Raw genomic sequence first — 20084 nt, 5'->3', positions numbered from 1 at the left:
TAGAAGTCACAGACCCACAACATTTTCAAGTTATCACATGCGTAACGAAGCGATAAAGACTGACATACTTAGCTATACATGCATATGCCTGGGGCGTTTCGCCTCTCGAGAAGCCGAAAGAACAAAGCACAGCATGTCTTAGATGTCGGCTATTAGACCCGACTGACTGACTACGCGTTGGTTGGATCAAGGTCCTTGCTTCGAACCTTTTCCCCTGAGGTAAGTAAGGGGTTACTACTGAAACCCAACCATATATGACTGGTTTATTGATTACTGGTTAACTAAAATCTATAGGCCAAGCATTTATTTTATTTCATTCAGAGCATCTGTAATGATATGTCTTGGCGGGAATCAAGATCTATTTTGTTGGTCGTCTTTCTATTCGCTCATAAGACAGCGCTGTCACTAAGACTAGGACTGCGACACCAGTTGATCAGCTTCGATGGCGCTCACAAGTAGTTGGGCGAGTTTCCTGTGACATCTGCGCAGTACTGGTACAGGGTAACGCCCCCTAAATGGGTTACCAGGGTTCGCATGTTTACAATGTGCATGTGAGCTAAGCTTGCTTCATTGTCAACTTGAGCCGGGTCGCAAGTTACTGTTGTATTGGCTATTGTTCACTAGCTTGTATGCTCTCAAGGTTGGTAGTTTCTTATACGTTGTGTCCCAAGAACACGGTTTTCTTATGGTTTTAGTGCTGATTGTTCAATCAATGAATCTGCTTGGATGCCATTGTCTATATTACACCCCCTCCGCTGTGAACTCCCGTACAGTTCTCAGCATTGTATAGCCTCTACCGGGCTCCACAAGTCGCTGGAGAAATAGTAGAAATTCGGCAAATAAGACAGATAACATGCCAGAGGAGTTAGCTGGCCAGGTCGTTAACTGTACTCCCTGGCCATGGCCAGCTGACTCTTCTGGCATGTTATCTGTCTTATTTGCCGAATTTCTACTATTTCTACAGCGACCTGTGGAGCCTGGTAGAGGCTAAGCATTTTATACGTACTGCTTTTCAGTCCATCGGTAGTCATCATTTTCTGACATCAGTGACGTTAACACTTAACAGAATACTGAAGACCATTATTTTTGCCAGGTTTCACGTTGGACTTTGCACGTTGAGTCGTTCAACGTTGGGTTTTGGACTTTGGGTTGAAAGAAATGGGAACAATGGTAGACGCCACAGTGGAGTTGCGGAGTGGCGGGCTCAAAATGGGAATGTTGGGAATGTTTATAGTCCCTACTTAAAACCCTTGAAATCCTTCTTTTCCTTGAAAATTCTGGCCCAAACTGGAGCTTGAGCCGGACAATAGCCAGGGCTCCAGACTAACTTTTAGGCCTAGGAGCACTGTGCTCCTAACTCAAAAAAGTTAGGAGCACCAGCAAAAATCTAGGGGCACCACTACAAAAAGTTGGAAGAACAAGCAAAAGTCTTGGCTATACCAAATAATACTCCTATTAATCAATGTTATACGTTAACAACCGGGAATAAAGTATTTGAATAGATCATAAAAGATAAAAACCTACATTGATGGTGCAGAACAATTGGCAATTCAATTCATTCAATACCTTCCTACATACTGATACTAGTACGATGGATTTTTAGAAAAATTGGGCATAGGTTCCCCGGCTGGCCCCTATCCGGGGGCCACGGTGCCTCAAGTTCAACAAGTTGAAAAATACACAATGGTATTTTTTACTTGGAACAAGGCAGGTAATGATTCACATAACCTTGAATGATAAATAAATAGATGACTCTAGAACTTATCTATTGGGTTCATGACCAAAACAAATAAAGTCATATTCCATAATTTGAAACTTCACTGCTGGCATCAAGTTCAACATTTTTACAGGCATTTCTTTTCTTTTTACTCACCCTCTGTCTACAGATAATCCAAAATACTTTAATATCCTTAAAATTCTTGCTCAAAATAGTATCAAAAATGATCTGTTTGTGCCGACCCAGTCAAATCGGGAACTTCGAAACGCGTAGTTCAAATTTCCCGCGTCAGGACCGCGCGGCGCCGTCATCCAATGACAGGCAGACCGCATGGGGAAAGCTTTGTGATTCGCCGCTGTGCAGTATAGACAGCAGCAGAATGAAAGTACATGCAGCACCATAACAACGGGCAGGTAATGAGCTTTGAAATGATACCGGTGACAAAAAGAAAATTTGATATTTTTTTCAATAAAACTCCACTTGAATTGATTCATCAATTTTTGATCGTAAAAATCATCGCTTGAACAGGTATAAATATGACCGCAGGAAACAAGCCTTTCATTCTGCTGCGGTCTATTTTTCATAAACATCATGGCCGCCATTGAAAACAGCGAGCGTCCGGCGAGCGCTCACTTTCATCGACAAAGTTTTGACGTTTGAAACATTTTACAAATCAAACAAATACACCACAAAGGAGAGAAACTTATATCCTTTATTTCTATAGGTAACTTTGCCACTAGGAACGGATAGTTTTTGTACCGCGGGTGTGGGAACATGATAGAAAATTCACCGACGATATTCGCGGTAGCATTGGAATACCTATATAATTTTTCGGCTTACCGCTTAGTTCTGCAGCCATTATCCTGGCGCAGGTCTTAATTTTGGATTGTCGCACCGTGCGACCGTGATTTTAAATCTAGTCGCATTCTCAAGAAACTGGTCGCATACATATTGTGTGCGAGTCGCACTCACGAGCGCTGATAGCCCATTTTCTTTCCATTCTTATGAAACAGACCCTTATGCCTTTTAGATGCAGCAGAATTTCTAGTTCTTTTATGAAGCCTTGTTTTATTGTGCTATTCAAAACACAGTAAAACAAGGCTTCATAAAAGTATTAAAAATCAAAACATGCTTTCATATGTAGCATGTGCCCACAAGAACTGAGCCTACGTTCGTCGCCTGCCAAACATCACGCTTCGGATAAACCCCAGTCATAGGCGTGACATGGCAAACAGTGTTTCCGCCAGACGGCAGTCCTCTCAGAAAAATTGCGACTCCCATATTGCCAAGAAATCGGCAGTTTGTTTCTTCTGAAGCTGCGGGCGTCGGGGCGCCACTCACAGAAGGAAATTTACACTCAGCGCAAAGGACGACGGGAGAAACCGTCACGACGCAAAGGATGATGGGAGAAACCGTCGTCGGGAGCATGTGAGCGAAAACATGAACCACGGCGGGTCCCCGACATAAATACCGTAGCCTATAGCCCGTGCTGGGACGACGACGTCACGGGACAAATCATGTATTACAAATATATCTTACGGTAACAAAGGGTGGTCGAGTCGCAAACCCTACATGTCATTGTGAACAGTAATATTAGAACGTCTATTGTAGTATACTAACACCAGTCACAAACGGCATCACGGCATTGTTATCCTTTGGCTTTAATTCTACCAAATACCCAATAATTTTTCTGCAGAAGGCAAACAAAGATATCTCCGGTCCTCTTAATCAACACCTGGTGATCATGCCCTGGAGCGCGCAATTTTGTCTGAGGTCGCGCAATGGACTGGCGTCTGTGAAAACAATAGAAGACTGGCGTCTGTGACAACACTAGAGAACAATACCGCGTACATGCTACGGTTATTAATCTCACATTGCCCCCGGGCTTGTAGGTTTGGCAGAACAACAAAACCATTGTTCATTCAAACAAGAATATTGCCATTGGGTGCTACATTTCAGGGTGAGCGTGTCTACATCGGCCAGCAAGGTGTGTTTTATGGGCATTAGACACTAGCAAACATGAACATTTCTGACTCGAACTGTTCTTGATGTTGTTGTTCACAATTAACATAGTGATGATTAGGAATTTATAAAAGATGGCACGCTCTTTTATTAACCCGATACAAGGACATCTAGTGTCATCATTTAGCAATAGCAGTCCTTACCTGGTTATGTAGAATATCACACAACAAGATAACATTTAGCTCAATTTTTGCACATAACTGGTCACAGTATAGTGCGACATGGGGCAAAACTGTTCCGGACTAATTGACAAATTATGTGTACTATATGTATAGTACGTTGATGAAGGTTAGACATCCAGACCAGGCAATAAGATACGCCAAAAAGACAATGTGACACAGTCACAGGCGAAATATAGCGGACGCTGTCTGAAACGTCTAACTGTTTCAAAATTTAATCCAGTTGATTGAGTAACTATTTTTTTGCGTATATGTATAGTATGTATACACATCTACAACAATGTATGATATTTACTATTTCTCTATGCATTATTGCATTTTTGGCAGACATAGAAAAGTACAAATCAATCTGTACCTTACAGGTACAACGAGTAAGCTTCAGAGATAGCACTCTTAACCTTGCATGGGAAGGAACATAGCAGAAACATGGCTGAACTGCACAACCGGGTGGGCCTTGTGGCATTGGGCTTCATAGCTGCAATCCTGGTCAGCAACATCCCGTTTTCTACCAGCAGCCAGATAAACCAACAAGCTGAAGGTAGGATAGAGAGCTAAGAATGACACGCAGTCCTTTCGAAACAGAGCATACATGGACATGTTGTGTACGGTAAAACATATCAGTATGGCGTCGCTAGGAGTACTACAATAGTACACAGCCCTTGAAGGAAAGGAGAGAAAAAAGCAAAAGATGGTAAAGATATGGAGTAGACGATGCGTCGATATGATATGATCTTAAGACAGCAGAATTAATGTCTAAACTACAAGTATTTAAAAGTCAACACGCCTACTTACAGTGATATAACTGAGTGTGTGTGTGTGTGGGTGTGTATGTGTGTGTGTGTGTGTATGTGTGTGTGTGTGTGTGTGTGTGTGTGTGTGTGTGTGTGTGTGTGTGTGTGTGTGTGTGTGTGTGTTTGTGTCTGTACATGTGTTTGTGTGTGGGGGGTCCATGTGTGTGTGTGTTTGTTTGTTTGTTTGTGTCCATGTGTGTGTCTTCCACGTGTGCGTGTGTCTATGTGTGTGTTTGTCCATGTATGTGTGTGCCTGTGTGTGCCTGTGTGTCCATGTGTGTGTGTGTTTGTTTGTTTGTGTCCATGTGTGTGTCTTCCACGTGTGCGTGTGTCTATGTGTGTGTTTGTCCATGTGTGTGTGTGCCTGTGTGTATGTATATCTACATGTAATGACTCAGTAATCTCCGTTCTCCTTCCATGTGATCAGAATGCACCAAGGATTCACCTTGCATGGATGCACAACGCGCTGAGTAAGTTTGATTTAAGAACAACGTTTCAGAAACAAAGAGTATGAAGTACTGAAGTAACTACATTCTGTCATGTTTATCAATTCTTTGTGTTGGGAGACACACGAAACAATGTTTTCGTAACTCCACTGTTTAGATGCTGATATGAAAATAGATGTATATTGAAGCTGACTGTTTTTATTGTCCCATTGTAGCCCTCTCTACGCTGTCCCTTTCTCGGCGGAGCAACAACAGTCGAAATGCAGCCGTAGTCAGGGTACGCATATATACAGTTTGGTACACCGGACCTGTTTTTATGGTAGTTTCCCTAGTCATTTCACCGTTTAAAAATTGAGGAGCGCGCCAAACAGTTATATTATGTTTCTGGTTCGAAGGAATTCCGTATATCCCATCAATGTTGGGTTGGTGTGTGTGGCACGTTCCACGCACGCGTAGTAGCAACAATTCCTAGAGGACTCGACATTGCTGTGCGATCATAAATGTGTGCTAATGATAATCGTATTGCAGACGACGTGGCTCCTCAACACGAATGTTCAACTCGTTGTTCCCGGCTGAAAAGCTCCTGTGACAGCTTCTTTGTCGGCGACGCCTGGCCGAGAAGCAGCTTCCAAACGTCCGATTCTACCTGTCGGATCTGCCAGACTCTGGCGGGGGATAAGAAGTCTGTTTTCGCCACCGCCTTCAACACACACTACCGCATCCCTGAGTACACGGCGTCCGCCATCACACGTGACCCGGATGTGCCAGAACAGGACAGGCCGTCATCAAGCCTGTGGGACAGAGTCCAGCTTGGTACGATTGTCCGAATACCCAAAACGTTGAATATCTTCCTTGAATTGACATGCAGTACTGTTGCATTTGCTTCTATTTACTCTTGAGAGCATGAACTTCGATTTGCCTTAAAGAATTACATTTGCTAAACTGTATTCTTGCTTTCTATCTTGTAAATGCCGTAGACCTGTGCGGAACGAAAGTCCACGACGCCATCTATGACAGCTGTGATGAAGTTGAGACCGAGGGTTGGGGCGTGACCCGGATGTCGGACATCTGGAAGGCGTCCGGAACTCGCTGCCGTCTCAGCAACCCCAGCTTTGACGACCTGCAGCAGAGCTCCTGCGGCGACTGCCAGGCGCTAGATGACGACTACTCCGGCTGTGGAACCACTTACAACCGGGGACACATCAACCCTAACGCCATCAACAACAAAGATGCAAACGTGCAGGACGGAACCTTCAGTATGATCAACGTGGCTCCGCAGGTCAGTGGCTGATTGTTCACTCTTTTTGATGTACGCTTTCCGACACTGTCACTAAAAACACCATTTGTTATGTAATAGCTGTAACAGGAGCAACTCATTTCCATCCGTACAGGACGACGACTTTAACCAGTGCGTGTGGCAGCCGTACGAATGCGCAGTCGGCAGGAAAGCAGACGAAGTCTACAAGAACGCAGAAAAAGTCGGTTCCAACAGCAAAACCCTCTACGTCATCACGGGCACAAAGCTGGGACAACACACCACGTGGATGAAAGGACGAGTGGCCATTCCTGGGTACTACTGGAAGGCGCTGTGCTACCCTGGGGACGAGAGCAAAGGGCTTCGTCCTTTCGGGGTCGGGTTCTTCGGCCCGAACATCGACTGTTCCACCATGACGTCACTTCCGCTGGACAAGTTCGAGGCCTGGCTGTACGACGGAGCGGATGAGCATCTCTTTCCCGGGTCAGTGTGTGCCGGACCGGTAGATAACTGGGACGGTTTGGATGCCCACGTAGCTGAGATAGCTCACGACTGTAGGAATGAGCACATCCAGGAGACTTGTGAGAGCTCGTGGCGTGACAAGCGCTGCGGTATCGCCTTAGCCGTGAAACCAACACCATCAGCGATCCAAACAGAGACAAAATGCAGTCGTCGCCAGGGTATGCTAAAGCACTACACATTTCAGACAGCCTTTGGTGCACCTTTTCCTAGCTAACTTCATTTGCACATGTCTTTTACAGATCACGGGAAACAGTTTGACTGTAACTCTCATCAATTGTTCTTTTGGTATTGCACAAACTTCAACACTACAACTTATAGCACTGCGTTGTTGCCATACACGTGTGTTTGTGTGCGTGCCTATATATCGGTGCTGATAATCATACGATAATTCCTTTCCTCAGCATTTCTATTACGAGCTAATGAACACAAATAATGTTCATGTATGTACATTTCTTGGCAGACGACGTGGCTCCTATACACAAGTGCTCCGCGCGCTGTTCTCGACTGACCAGCTCCTGTGACAGCTTCTTTGTCGGCGACGCCTGGCCGAAAAGCAGCTTCCAACCGTCCGATTCTACCTGTCGGATCTGCCAGACTCTGGCGGGGGATAAGAAGTCTGTTTTCGCCACCGCCTTCAACACACACTACCGCATCCCTGAGTACACGGCGTCCGCCATCACACGTGACCCGGATGTACCAGAGCAGGAGAGGCCGTCATCAAGCCTGTGGGACAGAGTTCAGCTTGGTAATTCTTACAACTTGTAGACATGAAAAGTCACCGTCCTCTATGGTCTTCCAATGTGCAAAGCTTTTTTCAGTCTTGACGATTGATTCATTTTTTTATTCCTTCCTTTCCATCTCTGCTTTTCTTTCTTTTATCTTATCTTTATTTCTCAATGTCGGAGATCTTCTGGTTTTCCTGTGTTTATTCCTTCTTTTTTTTTCTTTCCTGTTTTCCTCACTGAATCATCTTCTTTGTGCATCTTATAGGACTGTGCGGAAAGAAAGTCCACGACGCCATCTATGACAGCTGTGATGAAGTTGAGACCGACGGTTGGGGCGTGACCCGGATGTCGGACATCTGGAAGGCGTCCGGAACTCGCTGCCGTCTCAGCAACCCCAGCTTTGACGACCTGCAGCAGAGCTCCTGCGGCGACTGCCAGGCGCTGGATGACGACTACTCCGGCTGTGGAACCACCTACAACCGGGGACACATCAACCCTAACGCCATCAACAACAAAGATGCAGCCGTGCAGGACGGAACCTTCAGTATGATCAACGTGGCTCCACAGGTCAGTGCATGCTTGTCGACTCTTTTTGATTTACGACGCTTTCCGACACTGACACTAAAAACACCATTTCTTCTTTAGTACCTGTAACAGAAGCAACTCATTTCCATACCTACAGGACGACGACTTTAACCAGTGCGTGTGGCAGCCGTACGAATGCGCAGTCGGCAGGAAAGCAGACGAAGTCTACAAGAACGCAGAAAAAGTCGGTTCCAACAGCAAAACCCTCTACGTCATCACGGGTACAAAGCTGGGCCAACAAACCACGTGGATGAAAGGACGAGTGGCCATTCCTGGGTACTACTGGAAGGCGCTGTGCTACCCTGGGGACGAGAGCAAAGGGCTTCGTCCTTTCGGAGTCGGGTTCTACGGCCCGAACATCGACTGTTCCACCATGACGTCACTTCCGCTGGACAAGTTCGAGGCCTGGCTGTACGACGGAGCGGATGAGCATCTCTTTCCCGGGTCAGTGTGTGCCGGACCGGTAGATAACTGGGAAGGTTTGGATGCCCACGTAGCTGAGATAGCTCACGACTGTAGGAATGAGCACATCCAGGAGACCTGTGAGAGCTCGTGGCGTGACAAGCGCTGCGGTACCAGTGGCTGAAGTAGACCTTGTTACTATCTAGGGTAGTTTGTATGCCGCACGGTGTGCTCAGACCAACAGACTAGCGTACATTCATAAGTTTAGTAGAATACGTCTGTTTGAAGCTTGTTTCTTCCTAGGATCCTATCAGCTTTCATTATCACCTTTGCTAAGAAGAATATGTCTCCGGTAACGTGTCCAGGGGTATTTGCGGTTGAGCAGCATGTGCAGTCAAGAAGCTGTAGATGTATTGTCATGGAATTCGGTATGTGGTTAGGTTTTGGCGTATTAAAGAAAGTATTAGATTTAGGACCCCTTGTAGCATTTTAAAGTAAAGTTTTTGTTCTGTCTCGTGTTTAAGACAAGCTATGATCACGGTTTTGGGGTGGTAGGATAAGTTAAGAACGGATGAATGAATGTTCGTGATTTTCTTTACCTGTAAGTACATTTGATGAAGACCAACATAATGGTATGTAAATTATGCAACTGTGCAATATATCAATGGTAAATGATGGAATACTCCAACTAGTGACACAAGTCGGTTAGATAAAGGTGAATAGCATCAGATATAAATTGATAATATGTAACTTTTGACATTTTAAGCATAGCAATGGAGAAAAGGCTGCAATAGCATCCTGAGGGTGAATAGAACTTTGATATTTGTAACATATGTAGTTTGGAAAGCGGGGATAATACATCTACATGGATTAAGCTAACAAGATGATTTTTTGCATATATAACGAGCAACAGCTGCTAAAGTAGGTATAGGTTCTTCGAACTCTAGCATTCATGCTGTGCTTTGATCTAACATTCATTATTTGTCTGTTTCAAAGGGTGATAATAAAGGCAATAAAAAGAATACAATGGTTGATATATATTCTTGTCTCTCCATCCTACTAAAGTATCAACCGGCGATTGTTTACTGATCACCAGGTGATTATTTGATGATCACTGATCCCTACTCTCCTGAACTATTCTTGATATTCCTTTGAATTTGGTAAACTAGGCCGGTATGTGTTTCAATGACAACGAGGACATTCTTGAAGTACCCGTGGGAGTGTGGTACAATGTTTTTCTTTCTTTTTATGGAAAAGGTTGCCGCGTCTATCATAGCGCCGGGTCTGCGCTAAGGATATCTACAACCTGTCAAATGTCAGCTCATCCCAGGGTCGAGACAAGTCAACTTTGTGCAACAGCACATTAATCATGAAGAACATAAAAGGATAAAGATCAACGGAGGTCATGAGTGAGTAATTTTACGATAATCCCGCAGACAGGCATTGCTATTCACAGGCGTTCTCACCCTGTTCGACTGGTAGGGGGCAGGCATATTTACCTGGCTTTGCGTCGGTTGACAACATTTAACTGATACCACGTCTTCTCTTCTTTCCTAAAGGTGAGTGAAGCGATTAAGAAACTTCTTATTTCTCTTTGGGGGTCGAATTTGAGTGACTAAATCAGACACAGGTTCTTCGTTCAGGCTTCGGACGCTAGATTCAAACTTGTGTGAGAAGGGGGCGTGTCCCTCATGGACGACGACCTCGGTAGACAAAACTTGTATTCACCCGAGAAAGCCATTTTCCAATGTCGATTTAGAACATGTCCCTTCGATATGAAACTCTTGTTCATGTATTCATACAGGTCAACTGCCTACTACTACTGTTTGTACTTAGAGACCATTCGTTCTGTCTACCTTTCACAGACTTACAAACGTAAACCTTTCACCTTAGGGTTCCCAACATTCACCTGCCGCCACTTCTGTTCTGACGGTGAGTAAAGCGATTAAGAAACTTCTTATTTTTCCTTAAGAGTGAAATTCGAGTGATCACCTCTGACGCAGGCTATACTTTTGGCCTTTAGACGTGTGTGAGAAAAGGGGGCGTGAACGAGACGTTTCTCTTCAGGGCCAACGACCTCATGGGACAAACATGCATGCCCCCGAGCAAGTCATTATTTTTCAAGGTGAAACTTTCAGGTCTTGCGTCCCAACCAAGTGAATTCACAACAGGTCGCCTCGATAGGAGGAAGCTCTGGCTTATGTGTTCATGGAGATCAACTGTACTCTGTCTACAATTCTTATTAGGGACCTGTTTTGTCTGTACCTATACAGATAATGCAAAATGGCTTACGGTAACAAAGGGTGGTATTGCCGCAAACCTTACACGTTAACATACAGATTGACATTACTGAAACCTGCCCAAGGGCGTACTCGGGGAAGCCACCAACTAAAATGTCAACATTTCCACGCCCGTGCAGACACTTACAAATGTTCATTTTTCCCCGTACAACGCCTGAATGGAACGCCCTGCCTGGCCCGATCGTGCTGTCTCCCACAGTTGAGACATTCCGAGCCAGGCTGGAGGCCTGCCCGCCTTAGCCCGGGACCTCCCCCCCCCTACTTTGCCCCTCGCGGGGTCATCTAGGTGTTCACCTATAGTTGAAAGTTGAAGTCTGTGTCATGTCAACATTGTAGTAGAGAACAATACCGTGTTACGGTTACTTATCTCGCATCGCTCCCGTGCTTGTAAAACTGGGCATATGATAAGAAGGTCACACATTTCCCCAACAACCTCTGCTTGGAGAGTATGTCCATGCAAGCAACAAGTCGCTGTGCAGCTTGTTTTGATTCCCACCGAGTGGTGCAGCTCAGAGTGAGCAAGGAGGCCAACCAGAAGTGCTTTATGGGCATTACTGCCATTAGAAACTAGCAAAACTGAAATTTTCTGACTCAGACGTTGATGTTCACAACGAAGAAAGTGATGATCGTGAATTGACAAAAGCTGACAGGCTTACTCTCCAAGCAGAGATTGGTGGACCTCCGGAGAGGATTGTGACCTTCTTACCATGTGCTTCGTATTTAATCCGCAGGCCCCAACATGACAGGCTCTCTTATTCCCCCGATACACGTTTTAGCCTTAGACATCTAGCGTCACCATTTAACAATGATGCTCCTTATCTGAATAAGCAAAATGATGATACATACAATTAAAGAGAAATAAAAAAGAACAATTAAGTCAGTGTTTGCTCCTACCACGTATTCATAACGTTCACAGTAACATTCACGGCAAATCACATATTCCGGACTTACAGGCCCAATTTACACGTGCGTTTTTAGTCGACTTGACTCAGGGCTATAAAAGAAGAACCCTGTGCCACTCAAGCAGTGTTTTTTGTTCGGAAAACTCCACTTGAGCAGCCCAAAGCTCCTCACACATAGCTCCGAGTCAAAATTTGGTATGTAGATTGCCACAGACAAAAGAAGCGCCATGCAAGTATTTAATCATGACTGAAACACCATTCGTCTTCAGGTGAGTCCTGAGCGCGGCGACACGTAGCTAACCATGGCAAGCCGGCGGAGAGTAGACCAACAGCAGATGCCGCCGGCAAAACGGATGCGACATGAGAATGGCAGCGTCGCTCAAGCCCAAGATTATGCCGCCGCACTAGTAAAAGAGTGCGATGCAAAACCAATAGGGAAAGTCCAGCCCGGGTTGTTGGCCTCCAAGCCGAAGCATGGGGTCTTTATCACCGTCACCGAGGGAGTCGGCCCTTACAAGCAAGAAATCATGACGCTGATCAGGAGCCTTAGAGACTACGGAAGCGCCGCGGGAGAGCGAACGTGGGCGGTAGTGGCCTTCAATCCGGACCTCTGGGAAAATTGGCAGAATGGCGACATAAGTCTGGAGAAGCGTCCAGAAGGAGACTACCTGCTACCTGATTCCACCAAATTTGTCAACACCGGCGGCGATGTTTTCTTCTTCCTCAAGTCCGACTCATTGGATAACGTCCGCCGTCTAGAGAACATGGTCACCACGCAACTGGCAAAGTGCCAGCTGGACTTCGTCCGAGAACACTCGGAGCCAGGAAACAATCGCGTCATCGGCGGCCTGTTTGCCGACGGACTGGCCAACCCCACTGACGTCGAGAACATCGACGACTTCATCATCACGACAGACGTAGACAAAGGTGCTACAGGTGGATCCTACATGCTGACGCAGAAGTTCGTCTTCAACTGGACCATTCTGGATGACATGACGCAGGATCAGCTGGAGAACATGATCGGGAGGACCGTGACAGACGACATCCTGGTCGTTGACGACACGCGGAGGCACATCAAGTGTGCACACATTCTGGACAAGAACGGCAAGCATCCCCTTGTGTTCCGTCAGTCCATGCCCTACGGTTCTAACAACACCGGCGTCGGTCGTGAGGAAGGGACCTTCTACATCTCCTGCGCAAACACCTGCCAACGTTTCCTTGACATACTCAAGAAACTCATCGCTGAAGAAGACAAGCTGATCAGCACTGTACAGGCGGAAGAAGGCAGCTTCTGGTACGTTCCAAACGCAGAGGAGCTCGGCTTGACGCCCATCCCTGTCCGGAATCAACTCCAACTGATGCCACAGTGGGACGTCAAGAGCGACAACGGCTACATGTTCTACAACAGCCGAGAGTACCTGTACCGGATGACTACAGGCGGCTATAAGGACCCCCAGGACACACCCAGCAGCCGTGTTCTCAAACTCATGGGTCTGGTCATGACCGACTGGCAGCGCAGCTGGTTCGAGAAACAAGACGAACCGCAAATCCCCGACCTTAAAACGTTCTTAAACGAGGACGATGAAAACCTCCTACGGGACTACAACAACGCGATCCCGATAAGGAAAGGCCTCGCCACATTTTACACCCTGACGAGCATCGCCTGCGGAGCTCTCTACTCCAAGCAGTTCGATCTGTACCGTATCTACCCGGATGAACTGATCGCGGGAGTGATGCCAAGCTTCTCTCTCGGTCTAGGAAAGAGGGTGATGACGTACCTGACGGATGATGAACAGATCCGTGGTTACCAGATGGGCGTGCTGGAAGCTGCAGCTATTGGACACGTCGTCCCTGATCATCAGGTCATTCTGGACAAAGGTCTGCAGGCCCTTATAGATGAGATGGACAGTAAAGCCACCAAACAAGAGGCAGAGGACAAACAGATGTTCTTTCTTTCGGCGAAGAAGTCGTTGATGGGCGTGCAAGCTTATATGGAAAGCTATGCCCAACTGGCCGACAACATGTCCCGCGAGGAAACGTCGTTCACTGAGGAGCAGAAGGCAAATCTTCGACGGATCCGATTTCGCATGCAAAAACTTGCTAAGGACAAGCCTGATACGTTTCTGGAGGCCGCACAGCTTGTTTTTACTATGCATTGCTGCCTACACATCGTCGGTGAGCCGATCTCCATCGGGCGACTTGACCAACTGCTGGGACCGTTCTACCCTCCGAGTGGACTGACAATGGAGGAAGCGCAGGAAGTCATCGACTGTTTCTGGATCAAGGTCGGCGAGAGAACCCTTTTGAACCGCCACGCAGCACAGGACATGATCTTCCCCGGAATGTGTGCCGTTCCCTATACAAGCAGCGGCAACTTTCCTCAGGGCGGCTGCATGAACCAGTGGGGACAACAGCTCACTATCGGCGGCTACCTGCCGAACGACGACCGGAAGCCAATGACTGCCTGCAACGAAGTCACCCTGATGTGCCTCCGAGCTGCCCGGCGTCTTCCTCTGAACGCCCCGTGCCTGACGTTACGACTTCACGATGGCATCTCCCAAGAGGTGTTGGAGGAAACCGCCAAAGCCCTGCTGAGTGGAGGAGCCCACCCGGTCCTGCTGCATGACGACCGGCTGGTTCCAGCCCTACAGGAGTCCGGACGGAGGGGGATCCCCGTTCGCCTGGAAGATGCCAGGAACTACGCCTGTGATGGGTGTTTCGAGCCCGTGTTCGTGGGTGGCTCTGAGTTTGCGTTCTGCACTTTCTTCCTCCTCGACGCCGTCGAAATGGCACTGAACGAAGGAACGCTCTACTCACAGGCTGGTCCACATTTCCTGCGGGGTACCAAAAAGTCCTTCCCCTCACCAAATGCTACTCAGATCAAAGATTTCCCGGAATTCCAGGAAATCTTCCTGCAACACCTTCGTCTCCAGATTCCTTTGCTGGTATCCTTCCTTGTCGGAGGTTACGGTAACATATGGAAGGTGTGCCCCAGCCCTCTCCTGTCTGTCATGATGAAGGGATGTATAGAGGCCGGCCGGGATCATTCAAACGGCGGTACGGAGTACCATGATCTGGGCTTCATGTTTGTGGGGGGTGCCGATGCCATCGACTCTCTCTACGCCATCAAGAAGCTCGTGTACGACCCACTCACCGCGCTGACAACTCTGCCGGATCTCCTCACCTGTCTGAAGTGTGACTGGGGCTTCGACATGAAGGAGTATCTCATCGACGTTCGAGCGGGACCAGGGAGGGCTGAGGCACAAGCAACCTTCTTCAGGCATCTTCGAGATGTAGCCGTGTCCTTACCAAAGTTCGGTCACGGTGAAAACGAGGAATTAAAGGAGCTGGCAACCTGGATGTTTGAAAACGTCTTGAAGATACTTCGAGAGACCTTTGACGATCCTCCAGATGCTGTGGGGGAGATATTTGAACGACTGGAGAAGGACTATTCTCTCCCGGATAGGCCTTTCGGCTTCGTGGCGCTGCCAGGAATAGGCACGTTTGAGGCGTACGTCGGGTACGGACTGAACAGCGCTGCGTCGGCAGACGGACGGCGGAGCGGCCAGCCGATAGCGTCGGACCTGAGCCCGGCACCTGTACCCCAGGACCTGCCTGCAAACCCGGACAGCTGCGACATCTACAAGTAAGTGGAAATTTGAATGGTGCTGAACTTCAATTTTGTGCTTCAGAACGTTTTCATATATTGCCACAAAATACTCTTCGATTATTCGTGGACGTTTTTGTGCGTTTGCTCATGAAGGCGTCTTGTCCACAAATTCATGTCTCCTCTGCCTATTGATTGTTCCTTTCAGAGCGCTGAAATGCTGGGACCTTGGCGTCATCAACCATGGCCTGTCGTGCGGTTCTGAGGTGGATCTGATGATTCGTGAAGACTTCCCATTGGACAAGCTGACCGAGTTCCTGCGGCGCTATGCGGACCTGGACGGCCCAATTGGCTCAAACGTCATCACGGGTAAGCCTAGGGTGACACAAGTTGGTTTGGTATGCCTCGGTGTCTTCGTAATGGCGTCTACACCAAAATAATTTGAAATGTTTGCTGAAGAAGGCGTAGAGCTACGCCAAAAAATATCGATCGCTTCCGCCTTCCCATTCTCAGCAATATTGATCCGTAATAATTCAAGGACAGAATGGCAGGCGCACCCAGCCGCAGTCACGTGCTGCTAAGCAGTCGGATAAGTCATTGTCTTGGTTACATTGTATGTAGATTAACGTTATCACAAGCATGTTATCACTATCTATTGTTTACTCCAGTCACCTGTGCGAATCCGGAAACCCTGGAGAAGGCCTCCCAGGTAACCGACGCCTACGAGCTAGTGCGCGTGCGCCAGGGCGGCTGGACAGAGTTCTTCATCACCCTGTTTCCTGTGCACCAAGGACAACTGCGGCGACGCATGTACGTCCACCCGTGACGCACAGACGTCAAACCGTGACGCACGGACGTCAAACCGTGACGCATGGACGTCAAACCATCAAATATATGTATGTCCCAGTCGCTGCTGTGACTACGTGCAGACCCGTTCCATAGACCAAATTAACACTTACAATATTAGTTTTTGTCTTACTCTGTTTCGACGTAAATTGAAGTACATTAATTTGAAACTGATGGACAAGGTAATATTAGGGATTATAGCAGGGTGATGATTGATATCATTGTGGACATAAGGACAGCAACTTCACCTACCAGGCCTCTAGTAATACGCACTATGCAAGTAACGGGAACTTGCCTACAATCCCATATACAAGACATGCTGTAAAGCATGGAGAACAAGGATTACCATGGCCATGGTGATTGGTGTTTAAGATAGGATAGTCAATTATTTTCCTTATTGCATTTAAGAAAACTTATTCATCTTATAACCGGTACAGCAATATTGGGGTGGGGTGATGAAAAAAATTAGGATAACCTGGAAAACTGGTCAATTTAGGTGTAAGTGAAAAAAAAAGCTTGTTTACCGGGATAAGACTTGAAATGGCTAACCAGAACTTTATGCTGTCGGTGATTTTATGATTTCAATGTTATTTGAGTATTCATCAGAATAGCTCAGAAGGAATTCGCTTTTGATGGTGTAATATCAGCTCAGATTTGGAATAAGGGAGACATAGGTAAGGTTTAAACTGCAATCGGAGAAGATGGAGATACATATGTGGTGTAATAAATCAATGTAATGACATTTATGTGTTTGTGTCATGACTCAGGCCCTACGTTATGCTGATAATGCAAACTTAGATGTAGCAAACCATATCATGAAGACTCACTGAATTGTCAGGAACACGTCAAATTCATCATGGTCATAACTTCAAACCATTGGGCATGGGCTAACTTGAACACAAAAGACATGACACTTACATGTACCACTTCGTATGTCATTTATGACATTCTAAGAGTGAGGCTTTCTTGGGTCTTTGAGTGACTAAGAAAACAACACAAATTCCAGACAGTGCGCACAAAAAATGAATGACCACTTAAGACCTTAAGTGCAAGTTATTGTCTTGGATCCACATTGAAGCTTCTGATAATCTAATGAACTATTCACTATCTGCAACGTTTTTATCAGTTGGAGGTCACCCTCTTACAACACCTCAAGTAAAATCTATGACTAAAGCCTCCACTATCAACTAGTAGTTCAGTAAATAATGATACATGTAGTTTGATGGTGAAACAATGTGTACCAAAGTATAGACATCTGATTGAGTCAACACATATAGCTGATCATGATAGTTAAAGGTGAAACCCTTCATCTTATACAATAAAGAGAAAAACGCACAAAAGATCAAACCTATTAAAAAGGCTAAGCAATCTTTGGACATTGCATATGCCTGTAACAGTAAACCATTGATTTACTTAACGTTAATTGATATCAGTGGAAATAATATCATGGCATTCCTAAAGCAATATAGCGTGAATAATTCGCATTTTCAGCTATATCAATAGTAGGGTTACTGAGACTTTAAAGTATAAGGAAAATGTGACATTAGAAAGCTGCTCAAAACTCATTACGTGTTATCAACCTTATGATAATACAGTATCATAATAACATCATGTAAAAGATATTACCGCCTTGATACATGTACTACATTATAACATGATGTTATCATTAGCATATTATCACTATTTTCCTCACACACTCGCGGACTACTGTCTAGCTTCCTCTGCCCTTGCCAGTCTCTTCATCCTCTCCTCGGCTGTTTCTTCCTTCTTTGTCGCGTAATAGATGATGAGCGCGAACAGGAAAATGGCGACCACTCCTCCCGCGGCGCCGAATATTACCCAGAAGGGCCAGGCGTTACCCTGTTCCATGATGACGTCCAGAAGAGACACGTAGGGAGTGACTGCGGGGGTGCCGGTACCGGGTTGTGGAATGGTAGTGGGGTCGCTCTCTAGTTCGGTAGGACATTCAAGGAATTAACTTCATTGCACAGCAGTTCCAAAGGTTGCAATGTAACGTTATACCAAGTTAGTATTCTGAACTACAGGAGTTCAACCTGGCGAGACCTAGAAAATGACTGAATTACCTGTAGCGATAGCACTTGGTGCCTGTCGTTTGAATCTGACGCCATGGACAACCAACTCAGCGTTATACTGGGGAAAAGAGCGAGTCAAGATTTCAGTAGCTAACGTTACCTCTTCAGATTTAACATTTGGACACATAAAACTGTTGCAACTTCTTATCGCCATCCCTGTAGTACATTTTTACAACGACGAAAATACAATGTATTGTGAAGGAATATAGACTAACCATGTCTAATGGGCACGATAGTTTGTAGTGCCTAAAGCGTTACATACCTTCTAACGTCCTTCATGTTTTACAGCAATTTTTACAAAATAAGAGGGATATTTTGTGGAATGCAAAAGGTTGTGTTTTGTGTTTTTAAGCTGGGTACAACTTGAACTTAATATGATACACGCAGCTTGCATTGCCCATGCAAAATTAGAAGTGTTGTAAAAACACACCACATACACTCAAAAATCGAACAGTGAGAGCATGAAAGGTTTGGATACCTGCTGATTAGATCCATCCTCCTTCTCCCATGTGCCACCCAGTGATGCCCCTTGACATCCGTACAGCAGGCCTGGATATATGAAACATCACATACTCCAATGTCAACTCAATGCGTCAACTTCACCGAGATTGAGACAAAGGAAAACGTGTCCTTGGTGCTGTTTGGGAGAACAGGGCTAACAGGAACAAGAACAGGAACTAGAATAATTTTCCAGGTTAAGTCAAACCTGTACATGTGACCACCTCTACTTAAGGACCACCTGGCCAATGTGACCACTTTTTGGTGGTGATCCCTTAGAGGATTTTTCCCATTGACATATGCATTAAGAATCCTGTCTTTAGTGACCACCTGTCCAGATTGTATCGGTCCCCTGAGTGGTCGTCTTAGCGCAGGTTTGACAATACGCAAATTTGGAAAAGGCAGTAACATGGTATCATGATAGTAAGAATTAATATATTGAGGTCTTACAATATAATGGTCAATTGTCATGACCCACAAAGCAAACCATCATTGCAACAACGCCATGTTTGTTCTGGACTTTGAACCTCTTTCTCCGGTAATATGTGCTACTGGGTGCAAATGCTGACATTGTCTGTAGTGAAACCGTTACTGCCACAGCATGTGAAGACTTTGAAAACACTGTACTACTGAGTGGCATCGTTAGTTCTTGACAACCGTCATGCCTTGCAGTGTTACCAAACTTATATTGAGTTGGAAATACTACTTCAGTTCTGCATGGATACCATTACCACTGCGGGGTCTATGAAAATGATCGGGAGAGAATCAGTTCCCAAAAACTTTACCACAACATCTTCACAGCTGAAAATTTAGTTTGGAACACTTACCTAACATCCACACGGCCAAGAAAATTTGCATAAACGCTCCATGGAACACGCGTCGTGCAGCCATTTTGTTGACCTTGGGACAACTAACAGTCCTTTGCTGGCAAACTACAGAAAAACACGTCATAAACGCGCACAGAGTCCTAGGTTAAGTAAACATCGCGCTTTGGCAGCCCTTTCACTAATGGCACGTACATGCTTCTGGGTGTACATAGGTGACTTATTTATGACGTTATCATCCATGTGGCCGTTATATAAACTACATGCCAGCGAAGGTAGACGCCCTAGCACAAATGATCGTTGTTTCTTTGCTTGTCTCGTCGGACAGCGAAAGTTGAATTGGTAGCATGCTCATAGTAACTACATTTAT

The 20084-nt window shown here is 46.0% G+C and overlaps 3 protein-coding genes across 3 annotated transcripts; 2 read left to right on the top strand and 1 right to left on the bottom strand.

The window, feature by feature from the left end:
- The first annotated feature begins 507 nt into the window (after positions 1–507).
- Positions 508–9676, top strand: LOC136441485 (uncharacterized). The gene is made up of 10 exons (XM_066437789.1): positions 508–640; positions 4281–4456; positions 5137–5179; positions 5371–5432; positions 5684–5968; positions 6133–6434; positions 6547–7090; positions 7393–7677; positions 7923–8224; positions 8340–9676. Exons 2-10 carry the CDS (start codon positions 4345–4347, stop codon positions 8826–8828), a joined length of 2424 nt encoding a protein of 807 aa, XP_066293886.1. The 5' UTR covers positions 508–640; positions 4281–4344; the 3' UTR covers positions 8829–9676.
- Positions 9677–10132: 456 nt separating this feature from the next.
- Positions 10133–17041, top strand: LOC136441916 ((2S)-3-sulfopropanediol dehydratase-like). Its single transcript, XM_066438477.1, has 5 exons — positions 10133–10203; positions 10538–10576; positions 12116–15492; positions 15662–15822; positions 16122–17041. Exons 3-5 carry the CDS (start codon positions 12149–12151, stop codon positions 16277–16279), a joined length of 3663 nt encoding a protein of 1220 aa, XP_066294574.1. The 5' UTR covers positions 10133–10203; positions 10538–10576; positions 12116–12148; the 3' UTR covers positions 16280–17041.
- A 179-nt stretch (positions 17042–17220) lies between these two features.
- On the bottom strand, positions 17221–19852 carry LOC136441917 (uncharacterized). The gene is made up of 4 exons (XM_066438478.1): positions 19718–19852; positions 18871–18941; positions 18384–18450; positions 17221–18248 (listed from the first exon to the last, which is right to left on the bottom strand). The coding sequence occupies exons 1-4, from the start codon at positions 19839–19841 to the stop codon at positions 18004–18006; spliced, it is 507 nt and encodes a 168-aa protein (XP_066294575.1). The 5' UTR covers positions 19842–19852; the 3' UTR covers positions 17221–18003.
- Between the last annotated feature and the right edge of the window lie 232 nt (positions 19853–20084).

Source organism: Branchiostoma lanceolatum, chromosome 9 (genome assembly GCF_035083965.1).
Source record: "Branchiostoma lanceolatum isolate klBraLanc5 chromosome 9, klBraLanc5.hap2, whole genome shotgun sequence".
NCBI lineage: Eukaryota > Metazoa > Chordata > Leptocardii > Amphioxiformes > Branchiostomatidae > Branchiostoma > Branchiostoma lanceolatum.
The sequence above is the reverse complement of the archived record's forward strand: the minus strand, read 5'-3'. Positions and strand labels throughout refer to the sequence as shown.

What these genes read in the sequence shown, in the direction of transcription:
- LOC136441485 (XM_066437789.1), top strand. Translation starts at nt 4,345, where the DNA reads ATGGCTGAACTGCACAACCGGGTGGGCCTTGTGGCATTGGGCTTCATA. An exon ending in GAAATGCAGCCGTAGTCAGG is followed by an intron (nt 5,433 to 5,683) that starts GTACGCATATAT and finishes ATCGTATTGCAG; the next exon opens with ACGACGTGGCTCCTCAACAC. An exon ending in GTGGGACAGAGTTCAGCTTG is followed by an intron (nt 7,678 to 7,922) that starts GTAATTCTTACA and finishes TGCATCTTATAG; the next exon opens with GACTGTGCGGAAAGAAAGTC.
- LOC136441916 (XM_066438477.1), top strand. Translation starts at nt 12,149, where the DNA reads ATGGCAAGCCGGCGGAGAGTAGACCAACAGCAGATGCCGCCGGCAAAA. An exon ending in GACAGCTGCGACATCTACAA is followed by an intron (nt 15,493 to 15,661) that starts GTAAGTGGAAAT and finishes TGTTCCTTTCAG; the next exon opens with AGCGCTGAAATGCTGGGACC. An exon ending in TGGCTCAAACGTCATCACGG is followed by an intron (nt 15,823 to 16,121) that starts GTAAGCCTAGGG and finishes TGTTTACTCCAG; the next exon opens with TCACCTGTGCGAATCCGGAA.
- LOC136441917 (XM_066438478.1), bottom strand. Translation starts at nt 19,841, where the DNA reads ATGACGTGTTTTTCTGTAGTTTGCCAGCAAAGGACTGTTAGTTGTCCC. An exon ending in CTTGGCCGTGTGGATGTTAG is followed by an intron (nt 18,942 to 19,717) that starts GTAAGTGTTCCA and finishes TCATATATCCAG; the next exon opens with GCCTGCTGTACGGATGTCAA. An exon ending in AGGATGGATCTAATCAGCAG is followed by an intron (nt 18,451 to 18,870) that starts GTATCCAAACCT and finishes TCTTTTCCCCAG; the next exon opens with TATAACGCTGAGTTGGTTGT.